Raw genomic sequence first — 15,459 nt, 5'->3', positions numbered from 1 at the left:
AAAAACAAATAAATAAAAGAGTAGTGGCCCTGTCTCCCATCCCCAAATCAGCTTTCTTCCTTTAACAAACAATTTCTGATTCTATGGACTAACAATAGAACATTCTGGGTACTTTTATAATCTGGAAGGCATAGTGCAGCTCTGAAGGGTTCTGGAGATGATTGGTGACATGAAGAAGTACATAGGCACTGCTCTACTCAGTGCTTGGCAGGAAGGAGCATTCAGTGGGAGCCATCACTTATATTATCTGCATCAATCTGAACTCCAGTCTCACCTATTTGCATCATCTCTGAAAAACTTTCAAGTCTGGTATCCAGAAATCCAAGAAGAAATAACAAATGGCAATTTTTCCCCTAAATTCAGAGACTGTTCTCTGGAGGAGAAAAGAACAACAAATAAAAACAAAAACCCCATAAAAAAATAACAAAACCTTTGAAGGGGACATGTGTAATAAAAGGTGACATTGGAAAAACAATAAGGAAGTGAATATAATTTTGTAAAAATCATGGTGGGAAAATTAAGGAAATAATTATTCTCAATGCAAAGAGACTAGGAAATTAAAATAATAAAAGAAAAAATAAGAACTCCTGAAATCTGAACAGATTTCACTAATAGTGATACACTATTAGTGTATTAGATACACTAATAGTGCACAGTTATCTAATAGAGTATGGCAGTTGAATAACTCTGTGAATTTTAAGGAGACTCAGTACCTTGTCCAGATGAACCAGCATGGGCATTCTACCAACTAACTGAGGAGAGGTTCCTGAGGGGCTGGCTAGTGGTGTAAGTGGAAAGCAAGGTTTCCCTGGTAGCAGTATCAAGATGCTGTTGAGCAGTGTGGGAGAAAGGCACTACAGAAGTTATAATGTTTTGTGGCCTACACTTCACAAAATTTCAGCTGACCGTAACCCAGTGGCAAAAATAATAATAATAATAAAAATGCTAATATAAAAGCTATTAAATACTAATACCAATATGAATAACTAAATTCATTCTTTGCTCTTATAATACTAATCTAAGCTCAAGACAACATATTTATTATGTTTGAAACACATACACAGAAAACCTACATCATTTTTACCTTCTCAAGCATATCAAAGGGTGTTCCAAAGTGAGAACTCACACACACATGCTTAGTGACCACTCTCAACATATTTGATAACCACAAGTTGAGGAAAAAGAAAATTCAGAGAGAATTCTGCTTTGGACACCAGTAAATGCTACTGCACTTCACTGATTTTACTTGTTTTCTCCAACCCTACCCCACAATCTTTCTCAAATTTAGAGTGAAGTTTTCAGAACAAAAATCTCATAGTGAAAAATAATTTATCTGAAGAACACCCTTTTTTTTTCCACTTACCTTTTTTTCACCCTACTCTCTTCCTAAGCAATACAAGGAGTTCACAGGTTTTGTCCATCCAAGAATATCCTTAACTATTTCTGGTTTAAAAAACTTAGATATCAAACATTGTGAATGTATTTGTCACAGTCTTACTAAACACAGGTTGAACAAGGGATCGGGGCATAGACTTTGCTATACTCACATCTCCAGAACTCAGTCATGCCACAGGCATATATTCTCAGTGCCTGCCTGGATCTGCCTCCCAACAACCTAGCTAGAACAAGATGGGCTATGATCATAAGCCACTGACAGTCTGATGCAAATCTGGCTCTTCTACCTGCTGGCCAGACACACGGGGCTGCGCCTGTCCACATTCTCTTCATCTTTAAATAGTATCTGAAGACCTAACTGGAAGGGTTATTGTTAGGATTAAATGGGTTAACAAACACTTGAAATGCTTTGGATATCACATAATAAAAACTGGCCATCACAAAGCAGTGTTGGAAAACTGCTTCCTCTCAAAAAGGAAGAAGAAAAATAGAATGGTTCCTGAAGAGAAACCTAGGAAATATTTTTCTTCTGCTCTATAATCATCCATTCCCTATTCCACAGCCACATTTCAAAATGCATTTCTAAGGCATCACTTTGGAAGGTGGGTGAGGGGTGGGGATGGGCAAAATAGACAAAGGGGAGTATGAAGTCCATTTATAAAATAAGTAAGTCATGGAAATGAAAAGTACAGCACAGGGAATATAGTTAGTATAGTTAACAAAATAATGTAATAATTTTGTATGGTGACAGATGGCAACTACACTTATGGTGAGCACTAAGTAATGTATAGAATTACCAAATCATTAGGTTGTACACGTGAAACTAATACAACATATCTTAATTACACTTAATAAATTTTAAGAAAATTCAATCATGGCCTCCAGGCCCTGGGTAGTCAGGCCTCTGGCCCCCTCTTCTCTGCCTGTCAACTCACACACCCATCTACATTAGCATTTATGTGCAGCACACACACTTCTGTCTTCAAACGGCCAACCTCAGTCCCTCCTTAATGACCACAAAAAAAAAAAAAAAGAAAAAGAAAAACAGCCAAGGAAATAGGCACACATTTAAAATTTATTCAAGTCTGAAGAACCCTGAGATATGTCTTTTATATTGAAATGTACTCAAAGGTAGAAACAGGGAAAACAAAACTGATTATTAAATGGTATAAGTGGGAGTTATAAAATAGCCCAGAAAAGTAAGCTATACATGAGGGAAGTAAAGAAAAATTAAAATCCACAAAGCAAAGGTGTTAAAGAAATTTTTATGTTATGTTAGAAATATTCAGTGATTTGATATTAACATGCAACATCTTATAAAACTAGACATGCAGGGGCACCTGCGTGGCTCAGTCATTAAGCACCTGCCTTCAGCTCAGGTCATGATCCCAGGGTCCTGGGATCGAGCCCCGCATTGGGCTCTCTGCTCACCGGGAAGCCTGCTTCTCCCTCTCCCACCCCCCGGCTTGTGTTCCTTCTCTCGCTGTGTCTCTCTCTGTCAAATAAATAAATAAAATCTTTAAAAAACAAAAAACTAGACATGCACTTACTATAACACCTGGTAATTTCTCCCCTGATCATTTATATCAGAAAAAGAAAAACCTATGTTCACTGAAAAAGTTGTACACTAATGTTCATAGCGCCTTTATTTGTAATAGCCCAAATATGGAAATGATCAAAATGTCCCTCAGCATGTGCACAGTTAAACAAAATGGTACATTCATATCATGGACTACTACTCACCAATAAGAGGAAGTTGACTATTGATATACATACAAACTTGGATAAATCTTTTTTTTTTTAAAGATTTTTATTTATTTGAGAGAGAGAGAATGAGCGATAGAGAGCACGAGAGGGAAGAGGGTCAGAGGGAGAAGCAGACTCCCTGCTGAGCAGGGAGCCCGATGCGGGACTCGATCCCGGGACTCCAGGATCATGACCTGAGCCGAAGGCAGTCGCTTAACCAACTGAGCCACCCAGGTGCCCCAAACTTGGATAAATCTTGAGGGAATTATGCTGAGTGAAAAAAAGCCAATCCCGAAAGGTTACACACCATATTATTCCATTTATATAACATTTTTGAGATGTAACCACGGAGAGAAACTACGGAAATGGTGAGCAGATTAGCAGTTGGGAGGTGTTAGAGAGGAGGGTAGGAAAGAGGTGGCTGTGGCTGTAAAAAGGTAGCATGAGGAATTCTTGTGGTGATGGACTGTTCTGTATCCAGACTGTGGTGATGGGCACCTTAGTCTATACATGATAAAATTATATAAAACACACACACAAACTTACAAGTACATGTGAAACTGGTAAAATCTGAATAAGGTCAGTGAATTGTATCCTGGATTCATATCCTGGTTGTGCTATCATAATATGGTTAGGAAAGATGTCATTGTTGGAGGAAAGCAGGCGAAGGGCACAGAAAATCATTCTGTATTGTTTCTTACAACTGCATGAGTTACATGTCAATCTATAGCTATCTCAAAATAAAATGATTTCAAAAAAGGCAGAAAGATGTGTTGGAGACATTCACTCAAACATTTCAAATCAATAAGGAAGTGCACACCCCTCCGCATTACGGATTAATTAGATAATACTCTTCAAATGGGAACAAATGTAAGAAGAAAGGCCTCAAGTAAATAATTACAATTGACACATTAATTTTGTAAACCATTACTTCTCATGTCTGAAAGAGATAAAGATAGACTGAGTGAGATATGCTATACTTAATATCTAACCAAAAGCCAAGATGTGGTTCATAAAAGTACTACTAATTCCTAGATTTCTCAGTAAACCCATTAGAAGAAGGAAAGCCAAGCCCGATCTATTCACCTGTTCAGTCAAAATTAACCTAGGATGAACAATCCACTTCCATGTGTGAGAAATAAAATGGAACTCTGACTGCAGTATCTTGTAAACCGAAAGGTACATCCAAACCCTAAGGAAGAGGAGGAGAAGCTGATTTTGCAGAATAATGCAGTGTCTCTTTCTTTTCCCCATCTACTGAGTGCTGACTCTGTCCTGCAGCTGTATGTGTTCCCATGAAGTATCAGATTTATTGTTAGCACAAGCTCAACAGTTGAGGTACTACTATTACACTCACTTATGATAGGAAAATTAAGAGGCTCAGAGAGTTTAGATTAATAATATAGATATTTTAATAAATCCATCATTAAATCTCAGCTATTTACTAAATTTTCATTCTTGGGATTAAGGTTGGAAGGAACTATTAATGTTAATACATTTTTCTTTTATTTACTCAGTTACTATAAATATGTAGAAATAAGAAATGTAAACTGAAAGAAAAAACTTCTGCCAGGCCATAAAGTAAACAAAATAGTGAAATTTTCTTCCTAATACATGTTTATAGTAAGTTATATCAAAAGGAATGAGAAAAATGGCAGAACGTATTACAAGACACCAAGAAGAGGATCTAATAGACCCGAAAAATAAGAAATTCATCTAAAAGAAAGGAAAAATAAAATCCAAATCTCAGTCGGTAGAGCACATGACTCTTGATCTCAGGGTTATCAGTTTGAGCCTCAGGTTGTGCATGGAACCTACTTAAAAAACAAAAGAAAGTAAAACCATTGGAGATGGGCACATTCATATACCAAAGTAATGGATTCATTTTTGACTCTGTGTTTTTGTTTCATTTTGCCTTTGTCTTTTATTCATGGTATAACTGATATACCCTCTATCCCCCAAATTATAAGGGACATTCCAAATAAACTATTTGGTGCTTCTGAGCCAAATAAAAGGTCATATTTCTCCCCTTCATTTCAGGCACATAGTCACACTTGTTTGACTTGATATTTTTCTATTCCAGCTTCCAGAAGGTAACTCTCTCCTCTGTGCTTGACAATTTGGTCAATTTACTGTAATGAGAAACCTGGACAACAATGTAGAATGACTTCTAGTATATATTAACATGAATAATTAAGAAGACAATCTGCCACCTCCCTATCAAAATCGTAAGATTTTAGGGTATCCTACACAAGATTCATGATTTATAACCTTCAAATTTATGTCCTAGACTCCTTAAAACAGTGCTGTCTCAAGAACGTGATATGGACCTTCACACTGAAAGACTACTTTTTCCCCAAACAAAATCACATTTATCAGTATTTCTAATTTTGCTGGTTCCTTAATCACTTGCCTTCTTAAATCCTTTCCCCAGCCCAAACAGGTCATCTAATGAAGGCCCACATAGATTGGTGAATAAGAACATAGACTAGAGATAACCTCAAACCTGGGCTTACTCATGTATACCATATATTCATTCCATCTACAGCTTTTTTCTTTTTTTAATTTATTTATTTATTTGAGAGAGAGGGAGAGAGAGAGAGAAAGAGAGGGAGGACGAGCAGGGGGAGCAGCAGAGGGAGAAGGAGAAGCAGCCTCCCCTCTGAGTAGGAAGTCCAATGTGGGGCTCCATCCCAGGACCCTGGGATCATGACCTGAGCGGAAGGCAGGTGCTTAACCAACTGAGCCACCCAGGTGCCCTGACCTACAGCTTTTTCATCTGGAAAATAAGGAAAGCAAATTGAATCTTAGAGCATTATTTTGCATATTAAATGATTTAATATGTAGTAAGCCCTCAGCATTATACCTGCCATACAGTAAACCTTCAAATGTGATACAACAATGACAAGGACGGTGTTGAAGGAGAAAAGAAGAAGCTATTTTTCTCCAATTATTTCTTAGGAATTTATGGTCCAAATTAAAGTCTGTCCAAGTCTTCCTCTCACCTTGAGGATATTTACAATATTGCAAGGCTATAAAGTCAACAAAATTCAGGACAGATACCATACTGGACACATTAAGTCCAATCTGGGGTGTTTGTTTATTCCTTAATGTAATATCAAGAGCAAATTGGTAGAGGAGTGAAAAAATTATTTTTATGAGGCAGAATGTGGTTCCACTGAAAGAGCATGACACTGGCAGTCAGGTGGCTGGGGTTCTAGCCCTGTTCCTTCCGTTAATCTGAATAATCAGAGCAAGTCATTTCCCTCTTCTAGGTCACATACTCTCTCCATCCCCCCAAAAGAAGCTGACACTATAAGATCTCTAAGAACCCTCAAGAATTAACATTCTACCTTTTTGTTAGGGAAAGGAAAAAAGGGTGTGGCATGAACACTAATGTAGCATATAGATGGCACTTCTAATGTTCGGCCTTTTAAGTGTACAGTGGCCAGAGTCCAAGGAAAAGCTAAGTATCCCAGTTACTCTGTTTGCCATCCTCTTCTTGTCCTCCATTCTTCCCATCTTGTTTTTACCATTTTGTGGCTTATGACCCCATCCCAACCTCTCAATATAAAGCTAGTCTATATCACTAAGAAATAAAAGTTGCCGCACTGAAATTTAATAACGTAAATATTTATATCCACTCAAAAAGAAATCCAAGCTTACTATTCTCTTATATGATTACTTCAAAGGAAGGGAGGCAAAAGCAGAACAGGAACAAAGAGAAATAGATGGCAAAGCCTTGTTTTTCTGGTTCAAGGGGAACAAAAGAAATTTTAAATGCATAGAATCCCAAACCAAATTGAAAATGACACAAAGTTAAACATAACTAGTTAGCGGTGGAGGTGAATAGATTATAGGAGAAAGTGATCTCTCCAAGTCAAGGACATTCATATTTGAGAGGTTAAGTATGTATATATAAGTATTTACAAATAGGAGAACATGAAAGATCACTAAAATGAGATAATATATTATTAAACCATAAATGGTACTTGCTAATTTTTATTAAGTAAGTCTTAATAAAAAAAGATCACAAGTTAATCAGAGGGCTAGTATAGTGCTATTTATTATATTCTACTTCAACAATGATTAGTTCAAGGACGGATACACGTCTCAGCAGATCAATGAAAATCACTTCAGAATTTCTGGTAAAATACTGAAAAAGAAAGCCTTCTTTTTATTGGACTTGGAGCTGTGAATTACCACATGGAAAAGACCTGACAACCTTTTCAGACCAATATGCCTGAAGCATGAAATCTTCTCCCTGTGGCTTTCAATAACAAGCACTATTAAATTCTTTTTTGTGCTTAAGCCAGAGTATTACTGACTTCCCTGAGTTATAAAAGTTGTCAACCTTTATATATGCTTGGCTTTCTGACTGATCAAATGAGTTGTAAAGATGATTATTTAATATAATCCTTGTTTTAAAAAAATGACAAGATACAAAGTAATAAATGTAACAACAGGCTGATCCATAGCCTGTGTAACAAAAAAAGTATTCTTGGTCATCCTGATATGTATTATAATACTCTAATACAAGAATGTGAAAGAGAAAAGACAGTTGCTAAAAGATAGCTGGAAAGGATTTTATTTTATTTTATTTTATTTTATTAAGATTTATATATTTGAGAGACAAATGAGTGGAGAAGAGGGAGAGAATATCCAAGCAGACTCCTGCTGAGCATGGAGTCCTATGTGGGACTTGATCTCATGACCCATAAGATCAGGACCTGAGACAAAATCAAGAGTTGGGCACTTAACCAACTGAGCCACCCAGGCACCCCTATTTTATTTTTAAGATTTAAAAATTTTAAGTAATCTCTACACCTAACCTGGGGCTCAAACTCACAACACTGAGATCAAGAGTCAGATGCTCCATCAACGGAGACACCCAGGTGCCAGCTGAGAAGTATTTTAAAGATAATAAATGAGATCAGACTTAAAAAGTCTTCCAGAGAAATGTGCAAGAGTTGACAACATACTAGTTCAGTATTCTACCTAGACTCTTGTTCTATTTTGCATGCTAACATTTGCCAGAGTAAACTGTGAGCCATTCCAAGGATCCCCCTGGAGGGAAAACTATTAATAGATTTGGAATAGACACCATGTTCACCCACTTCTTCCCCACCTCCTGATGGAGAGACCACTCAGGAAGAAACCGTGAAAAAGAACACAGTCTCACAGGAAAGGAAACTTTTCTAGGTATATGAAATATTTTTAAGATCTAACAATTTGTTAAGAAACAAGAGTTTCCAGTCACTTGCTTGTAGTAGCAACTTTCAAACTCCATCTTGCAACTCATTAGGGGAAACCTACATCAATTTAGTGAGACTAGGATTATGGTAAAAATAAAAGAGAATGAAGAATATATCAAACCTAGTAAGGTTAGTGTTGTTTATAAAATGTTTGTTTCAGGGGTGTGCATGTGTGTGTGTGTGTGTGTGTGTGTGTGTGTGTGTGTGTGTGCATGTAAGTCATGTGTGCACTGGGAGAAGATATAAGATGTATTTCTTACTAGGGGTCGCAGTCACAAAAGTCTGAAAGCTACTGGCTTTCAGATACAGCAAAAGATACAACAAAAGAAAGGCCTAATACAGAACCCTCCAAGTAAGATTAATAATAAGTCTTCTATTGAACTGTGAGAAGTTCTATGGGGAGGGATCAGTAGACCTTGTAAGAACGGACTCATCTTTCAGAACAATTTCTGAGACCTAAAGGACACCTGGAGAAAAAGAAAACGTCATGAAAATACTAATGATCAAATTTATATATCTTAATGTAAAATACTTTCAATTGGCACATTCTTTACCCACAGCCTCAGATGTCAGTGCAGGCCTTACCTGAAAGTGTCTTTTGGTAAGAAACACATTGATGTCTCCACAAAGAAATGGCAGACCTCTCTCGATTCTGCAGGCCATTTAGTCTTTCTGCTAGCCCGCCTCTGTTTAATGAATTATAATGTATTAAGTTAGTTAAAAGAAACGTTTCAAAATAGTTGGAACATTTATATTTTATACTCTCCAACCAGAGACAAATACATAAAACATACAAATTCTAACTTATTTGGCATTACATTGTCTTCCTAGAGGCCCAATCCTCCTAGATCAGTAATCTTTTTAAAGATTTCTTGGAAGCTCAGTTTCTTGATTCTTAGAAATACAAGCTACTCTCAGATCAATTTGATTTCCTTTCTATTCTTTCCTAGTTTATTTATCCCATAAACATATACAGATCACTTCTTTCCTGTTCTATCTAGCAAAGTGCTAGATGCCAGTAATGCAAAGAAGGCAATGAGCCATGCCATGGGGGAGCCTCACAATCTGACAAAACATATAAATTAAAGTGTGGTCAGAATTATAGTCAAGAATAAAACCTGCAAATTGCTGATAGGCAGAACATTAAATAAGAAAATTTGGGTATGGGCTTATTATTTGGACCACAGAGACAAATGAGTTTTAATCACAAGCACACAGCAAGGATACCAACATTATAAAAATAAAAAAAACTTCCATGTATGGCAAGAAGATGATTGATAACAATGGACATACTTCATAAAAACCCTTCCCCATCAATGAATAATATATATAATACTATTATATATTACTACACTAACCTATCAATTATATTATTATAATATTTATATATTATATATAATATACATTATATATTATAATTACATATTGTTACATAATTACATTGTTATGTATTATATGATATAAGTATATTTTATATTAACAATACAATGCTTATATTAACATATATTAAATCATATATAATATGTATATTCATTTATATGTATATTATAAATGCATATGAACATATATATACAAATATTTTTGATTCAGGAAGCTACCTAGGGTCAGAGAAGTCAGCAGCTCCTAACACATCTGAGCTCTCAAGAAAAGTCAGGATCAGTTGTTAACCACCATTATGACCACATGCTACATAATTTATCAATATATTATCTCACACAATTATGTACCAGCTCACTGATCGTTTCAGTACACAGATAATGTACTGAAGACATAAAAGAGATCATTTTGTAGATAGAATAAGATCATTTTATTCTAATAATATACCTTTATTAAGAAAGAACAAATATCAATAATTACCAAATAGATGATAAAACCCAGAGCTTAGAGGGAGGTTAAGGAAATTCTCCAATATTACATAACTAGCCAGATGATGAAATAAGTTGTTGAAACCAGAAAAGACTTACCATAGTGCCCAGCATTTAAACCTTCAAGAAATAGTCATTGGTGTTACTGATTTTGTTATGATTTTTACTTGCACCTTATGTTCTTTCCACTGAAATGACTGAAAGTTCTTATTTTTATACATATTATGTATATTATCATACTACCTACTTTGTTTTTCTATAGACACTTGTTTTTCAATAGACACTTGTTTTTCAATGGCACTATTATTTCTGAATGTATAGCATATAAATATATATATAATTCTCATAATCACAAATATGCCAAAGAACCTCTACTTTTATGTCTATCTCTACTTAATATATGTGTAAGCTCCGCTTCATAGCCTTCTGTTTACAGAAAGTAACTTTTATACTCCTTCTCTAAACAACACTATAAAAGTAGGTACTATTGTCATCCTCATTTTACACATGATAAACTGAGGCACTGAGAAATTAAACACCTATGCAAGGTGAGACATGTGATAAGTGGCACACCTGGATGCACACCCAGGCAGTCTGGCTCCAGAGTTCATAAGCTTAGCTTCAATGATATATCAACTGCCTCTTAGAGAGTACTACTTAAAAAGAAACTCATAATAAATATAGAAAAAAAGCAAAACACTGTATTCTTTGTACAATGATCTAGACAGTTATTTGTCAAATGTTGGTTTTTCAATCCTATGACTGTGAAGAAAAGAAAAAATGCAATCTGAAAGCAGTATACGGTTAAGGCCACATCCTCAAGTAAACTGTAGAATCTCACAAGTAAACTGTAGGAATTATAAGATGAAAAGTAAAAAGATAGAGTAAACATAAATGCAGAACAGTTCTCTGCATGTGGGAATATCTAGAGCCATAAGATAGAATCAGCATTTGAGCTTGCTTTTAGTTATTAGGAGCTGTACTGGTGCTTCACAGGATATCTCTGTTCCAATCTGCCCAAAGAAATTCTCATCATATGCAACAAAACTTTAGGAATGGAAACATCATGACTTCTATTCCACAATCATAATTCTAGTAAAAACCTGTACCACATTATTTTTTTAAAAGATTTTATTTATTAATTTGAGAGAGAGAGAGTGCAAGCGAGAGAGCACAAGCAGGGGGAGCAGCAGAGAGAGAGGGAGAAGCCAACTCCCCAATGAACAGGGAGCCTGACCTGGGGCTCGGTCTCAGGAAAGGCAACTGCTTAACTGGCTGAGCCACTCAGGCACCCCCATACCACATTATTTAAAAAAAAAAAAGTCACCCAGGCAGTTCAATAAGGCTCTGTTTGTATACATACAAATTAACTTTTTTTTTTTAAGTTCCACTGAAGTATAATTGACAGATTTACTAAGATATTTAAAGTGTATATTGTGGTGATTTGATATACATTGTGAAAGGATTCCTCCCATCTAGTTAATTAACAAATCCATTACCACACATATTTAACTTTTGTGTGTGTATGAGAATATTAAAGCTCTACTCTCTTAGCAAATTTCAATTGTACAATACAATGTTAACAACATTAGTCACTGTGTTTTACTTTTCCTTTTTACACTGTCAGATTTTTTTTTGTTGTTCTTCAATCTGAAAACTATTATAGTTTATCAAAGCTCAAAGGTAGTAGCTATTACTGTATTTTACTTTAAATCCTCAGAACTTATTCATCTTTTACTTTAAATCCTCAGAACTTATTCGTTTTATACCTGGTACCCTTTTATCACATTCTCCATATATACACAACTGGCACTGGCAACCACTTTTTTACTCTCTGTTTCTATGAGTTTGACTTCTTTTTTGTTTTTAGATTCCACTTAATAAGTGATACCATGCAAGTACTTATCTTTCTCTGTCTGGCTTATTTCACTTTGCATAATGCCCTGAAGGTCCACCTATGTTGTCACAAACGGCAGGACTCCCAGCTTTCTCATGACTGTATAATATTCGTGTGTGTGTGTGTGTGCGCACGCGTGCACATCACATCTTCTTACCCATTTATCCACTGGCTGAGATTAGGTTGTTTCCACATATTAACTATTCTGAATAATGCTATGATAATCATGGAAGTGCAAATATCTCTTTGATATCCTGTTTTCATTTCTTATGGATTTACTACTGAACAGTGAACTGGTGGATTGTAAGATAGTTCTATATTTAATTTTTTTCTTAAGAAATTGTCATACCATTTTACATAGTGGCTGTACCAATTTACATTCCCACCAACAGTGCACATGGTTTCTCTTATCTTCACATCCCCACCAGTACTTATTATTTTCTTTTTTTTCCCCTAAAGATTTATTTATTTATTTTACAGAGAGAGAGAGTGTGTGTGTGCACATGCACACAAGCAGTGGGAGGGACAGAGGGAGAAGAGCAGACTCCCAATGAGCACAGAGCCCAAGACAGGGCTTGATCTCATGACCCTGAGATCATGACCTGAACTGAAATCAAGAGTCAGTTGCTCAACAGACTGAGACACCCAGGCTCCCACATCTCTTGTCTTTTGATGATAACCATTCTAACAGGTATGACTGAGATCTCTGAGTTTTGTCTTACATTACCCTGATGATTAGTCATGTAGAGCACCTTTCTCATGTACCTATTGGCCATTTGTATGTCTTCTTTGGATAAGTATCTATTCAGTTACTCTGCCCTTTTAAAATTGGATTGTTTGTTTTCTTTGCCGAGTTGTAGGTGTTCATTATGGATTTTGGATATCAATCTTTTAATAGATGTATAATTTGCAAATATTTCCTCCCTTTCAGAAGAATGCCTTTTTCATTGTGTTAATGGTTTTCTTTTTTGGTGTAGAAGCTTTTCAGTTTGGTGTAGTCCCACTTGTTTATTTTTGCTTTGATTTCTTTTGCTTTTGGCATCAAATCCAAAAAATCATTGCCAAGATCTATGTCAAGGAACTTACCCCCAAGTCGTGATCTAAGAGTTTTATGGTTTTGGGTCTTAAATTCAAATCTTTAATACATTTTGAGTCCATTTTTGTGTATTGTATAAGATCATAGTCTAGTTTCATTCTTTTCATGTGGCTGTCCAGTTTTCCCAACACCATTTATTGAAGAGACTGTCCTTTCCCCATTGTATATTCTTGGCTCCTTTGTCACAAAGAAATTGACTATATATGCATGGGTTTATTTCTAGGCTTTCCATTACGTTCCATTGAAATATATGTCTATTTTTATACCGGTACCATACTGTTTTGATTGCTACTGCTTTGTGATATAGATTGAAATAAGGAAATGTGATGCCTCCAGCTTTGTTCTTCTTTTTCCAGATGGTTTTGGCTCTTTAAAGTCTTTTGTGGACCCATGCAAATTTTAAGATTGTTCTATTCCTGTGAAAAATGCAATTGGAATGTTGATAGGGGTGGCACCGAACCTGTAGATTGCTTTCGGCAGTATTAACATACTAACAATATTAATTCTCCCAATCTATGAACACATTTATTTTTTACTTCCTTCATTTCTTTCATCAGTGTCTTATACTTTTGAGTGTACAGTACTTTTACCTCTTGAGTGAAATTTCTTCCTATATATATGAGCAAGGGGAGGGGCAGAGGGAGAAGGGGAAGGAGAAGCCAACTCCCTGCTGAGCAGTGAGCCTGACCCAAGGTTCAATCCCAGGACCTTGAGATCATGACCTGAGCTTGTCAGATGCTTCACCAACTGAGCCACGTGGGTGCCCCTCTTCCTAGGTATTTTAATATTTTGATGCAATTATAAATGGGATTATTTTCTTGATTTCTCTCTTGGATAGTGTATAGAAATACAACTGATTTCTGTGTATTGATTTTGTATCCTGAAACCACTGAATTCATTTACTAGTTCTAACAGTTTATTGCTGGAGTCTTTAGGGTTTTCTACATATAATATCATGTCATCTGTAAATAGAGACAGTTTTATTTTTTCCTCCGCAACTTAAATGCCTTTTATTTCTTTTTCTTGCCTAACTGCTTTGGCTAGGACTTCTAGTAATCTGTTGAATAAAAGTGACAAGAGTGGGCATCATTGTCTTGTTCCTCATCTTAGGAGTATCACGTTAGTTGTAGGCTTATTATATGCGCCTTTTTATGTTGAGGTACTTTCTATACTCAAATCATTGGCATTTTTTCTTATGAATTGATGTTGACATTTGTCAAAAGCATTTTCTGCATCTATTGAGATACTCATATGATTTTTCTCCTTCATTTTGTTAATGTGGTATATATATCATGTTGATTGATTTGTGTATGTTGAACCATCCTTGCATCCTTGGAATCAATCCCAATTGATCATGGTGTATGAACCTTTTTTCAATTTGGTTTACTAAAACTTTGTTGGGGATTTTTGTGTCGATGTTGAACAGAGATATCAGTCTGTAATTTTCTTATGGTGTCTTTCTCTGATGTTAGTATCAGCATAATGCTGGCTTCGTAAAATGACTTTGGAAACATTCCCTCCTCTTTTATTTTTTAAAAGACTTTGAGAAGGATTAGGTAGAATTTGCCAGTGAAGGCATTTGTTTCTGAACTTTTCTTTGTTGGGAGGTTTTTGATTACTGATTCAATATCCTTACAAGTAATTGATCTGTTCAGATTTTCTATTTCTTCCTGCTTCAGTCTTGGTAGGCTGTATGTTTCTGGGATTTATCTATTTCTCTTAGGTTGTCCAATTTGTCAGTGTATAATTGTTCACAGTAGTTTCTCATGACCCTTTGTACTTCTGTGGTATCAGTTGTAATGCCTCCTCCTGCGTATCTAATTTTATTCATTTGAGTCTTTTTTCATTTCTTGGTATGTCTAGATAAAGATTTCTCTATTTTTCAATCTTTTCCAAAAATCATCTCTTAGTTGCATTGATAGTTTCTAGTGTGATTTTAGTCTCTATATCATACACTTCCACCATGATTTTGATTATTTCCTTCCTTCTACTAACTTTGGGCTTAATTTGTTTTTCTTTTTATGATTCTTTGAGGTATAAAGTTACATTGTTTACTTCAGGTCTTTTTTTTCTCTTACTAAAGGCATTTAAAAATTTTTTTTAATTTAAATTCAGTTAGCCAACTTAAAGTACATCATTAGTTTCAGATGTAGTGTTCAATAATTCATCAGTTGTGTATAACACTTAGTGCTCATCACATCACGT

General features: G+C 35.6%; 1 protein-coding gene across 8 annotated transcripts in view; it reads right to left on the bottom strand.

Moving 5' to 3' along the window:
* The window catches only part of SPIDR (scaffold protein involved in DNA repair), a 563,099-nt gene that overhangs the window by 319,480 nt on the left and 228,160 nt on the right, over positions 1-15,459 (bottom strand). For all 8 annotated transcript variants that reach the window (XM_027596436.2, XM_027596446.2, XM_027596452.2 and 5 more), the window contains one exon: positions 8,982-9,082. In XM_027596436.2, coding sequence (XP_027452237.1) covers positions 8,982-9,082 — 101 coding nt within the window. The remainder of the gene's footprint in view (positions 1-8,981; positions 9,083-15,459) is intronic.

Source organism: Zalophus californianus, chromosome 4 (assembly GCF_009762305.2).
Source record: "Zalophus californianus isolate mZalCal1 chromosome 4, mZalCal1.pri.v2, whole genome shotgun sequence".
Classification (NCBI taxonomy): Eukaryota; Metazoa; Chordata; class Mammalia; order Carnivora; family Otariidae; genus Zalophus; species Zalophus californianus.
Note: the sequence above shows the minus strand (reverse complement) of the source record. Positions and strands in the feature narration are given on the sequence as shown.